This window comes from Triticum dicoccoides, unplaced genomic scaffold (genome assembly GCF_002162155.2).
Source record: "Triticum dicoccoides isolate Atlit2015 ecotype Zavitan unplaced genomic scaffold, WEW_v2.0 scaffold163797, whole genome shotgun sequence".
Lineage (NCBI taxonomy): Eukaryota > Viridiplantae > Streptophyta > Magnoliopsida > Poales > Poaceae > Triticum > Triticum dicoccoides.
In genome coordinates, this window is record NW_021217221.1 from 1 (window position 1) to 2,233 (window position 2,233).

At 49.1% G+C, this 2,233-nt stretch overlaps 1 protein-coding gene across 1 annotated transcript; it reads left to right on the top strand.

The window, feature by feature from the left end:
• Positions 1-76: 76 nt before the first annotated feature.
• Positions 77-1,641, top strand: LOC119344318 (the record flags this gene model as incomplete). Its single annotated transcript, XM_037614803.1, has 2 exons — positions 77-301; positions 544-1,641. Coding segments are annotated over 2 exons (1,323 nt in total), but the record flags the coding sequence as incomplete, so codon positions are not given.
• Between the last annotated feature and the right edge of the window lie 592 nt (positions 1,642-2,233).

The window sequence follows — 2,233 nt, forward strand, 5'->3', positions numbered from 1 at the left end:
GCTATGTGCACGAGCACGGCGAGAGCTTCAGGCAGCTGCAGCTCAACGGCAAGGACGCCATTAACCCCTACACCAGGTACGACGTCGAGGTATCGCGGGGCCATAACGGCAGCGGCCTCGTGCACATCCGATGCCGCTACAACCGTAAGTACTGGGTGACTCGTCAGCGGGGCGACGCCTGGTGTATCGCCGCCGACGCAGACGAGCCGGAAGAAGACCTGACCAACCCCAATTGCACTCTGATTAAACCAATCATTGTCACCACCACTGATGACAGTGGTGAATCCGTGATGACCGTTCGGTTAGTACCACTTGATATTACTCCCTCCATTCCTAAATATAAGCCTTTTTAAACATTTCAAATGCACTACAATATACAAATGTATATAAACATATTCTAGAGTGTAGATTCACTCATTTTGCTCCGTATGTAGTAACCTGTTGGAATTTCTGAAAAGACTTCCATTTGGGAACGGAAGGAGTATTATACCACTAGCTAGTGATTCGTGCGGTGAAAATTAAACAGGCATGTATCACGTGCAGGTTCGTCGTCGCCGGCGACGACGACGTGACGCGGCGGCGCATGACCTTCGCCAAGGACGACGCCTCTCCATGCATGCTCGTGGTGGACGACGAGCTTGACCACCACGACAGCGCGGGGGACGCGTTCACCGTCCTCAACCTGGAGAACAGCGCCAGGCTGCTCCCCAGCTTTGTCATGTTCAAGGGCAACAACGGCATGTTCCTGGCCCCCCGACGGATAAACAATCGGAACCTCCTCCAGTTCGCGGTGTCCGACATCGGCGACGTAACCGCTACGTTCCATCTCTCCCACATGAACAACGGCACCGTCCTCGTCAACCCCGGCGATAGCAACACCTCCGCATACTGGAACCTCGAGAACGGCAACTGGATCGAGACCAACATGTCCTTTGGCAACGCCGCCGCCAACAACAGCGCGTGGTTCTGGATATACCAGGTGAAGGACAGGTTCTCTATCCTCAACGGCCGGAGCAATCGCTTCTGCAAGAGGTTCTCGATGGGAAACTTGAACAACTGCCTCAACGCGGTCGACCCGACCATCATGGCCGAGGCACTCATCGCAGTGGAGGAGCCCATCCTCCACCGGGAGATCCACAGCATCAGCTACAGGCTGAGTGAGGCCAGGGTGTACGACACCACCATGCTCACCATGGCCACCACGGCGGCCGTCAACGACACCTCCACAGAGAACACCAAGAGGCTGCGGCTGGCGTACGAGGAGGAGGAGATGAGCACCTGGGACACCACTCTCGAGCTCAAGCTCGGGTATAAGTCCACCATTAGAGCAGGGTTCCCAAAGCTCGGCCTCGGCGCTCGGGTCAGCATCTCAGCCGAGTTCTACAGGGCCTACAACTGGGGCGAAACCATGGAGAAGAAGGTGAGACATGAGGTCGTCTATGAGGCCGCAGTGCCGCCCAGGACCAAGGTCACCGTCAAGGCCGTCGCCGCCAGGAGCGCCGTCGCCGTCCCCTTCAACTACAGCCAGGTGGACGTCACCACGGATGGGAGGGTGAGGAGCAGCATCAAGAGGGACGGCCTCTACACCGGAATCAACAGTTACGACTTCAATTTCGAGACTTCACGCGGTATCCCCGCCCGGTACTGCCCATGCAGTAGAAACCTTTTATACTGCGCTTTGTGTCCTGAGAGAAGACACAGCACATCTGTTTGGGCCTGTCCATGTTCGGGAGGCCTGTTTTTTAAATTTCATTTTTAGTTTTTTCGTTTTCCTTTTTCTCTTCACTTTTTGTACTTTAAATAATTTGGAACTTCGAAAAAGTTTCAAAAACAAGAATTTTAAATTAAAATATTTAATAATTCATAAATATTTGCTGATTCAGAAAATGTTGATTTTTCAAATAAAAGTACGTGTATTAAAAAATATTAATGAAACTAGACAAAATTTGGCCAATTCGAAAAATATGCATGAATTAAAAAATATCCTAAAAACTCAAAAAATGTTCGTGACTTAGGGAATAATTTATAGATTCATAAAATATTCGCTGATTGAAAAAATGATCCTGCATTTCAGAAAATGTTCGTTAAATCAAAAAAATGTTCGTTGATTTCAAAAATTGTTCCTCCAATTTCGAAAAAAATGTTTGTCAATTCTAGACATGTTCCCCTATTCCAGGAAAATATTTTGAAAATGTTTACAATTCTTAAAAAATGTTTGCAGATAGTATATATG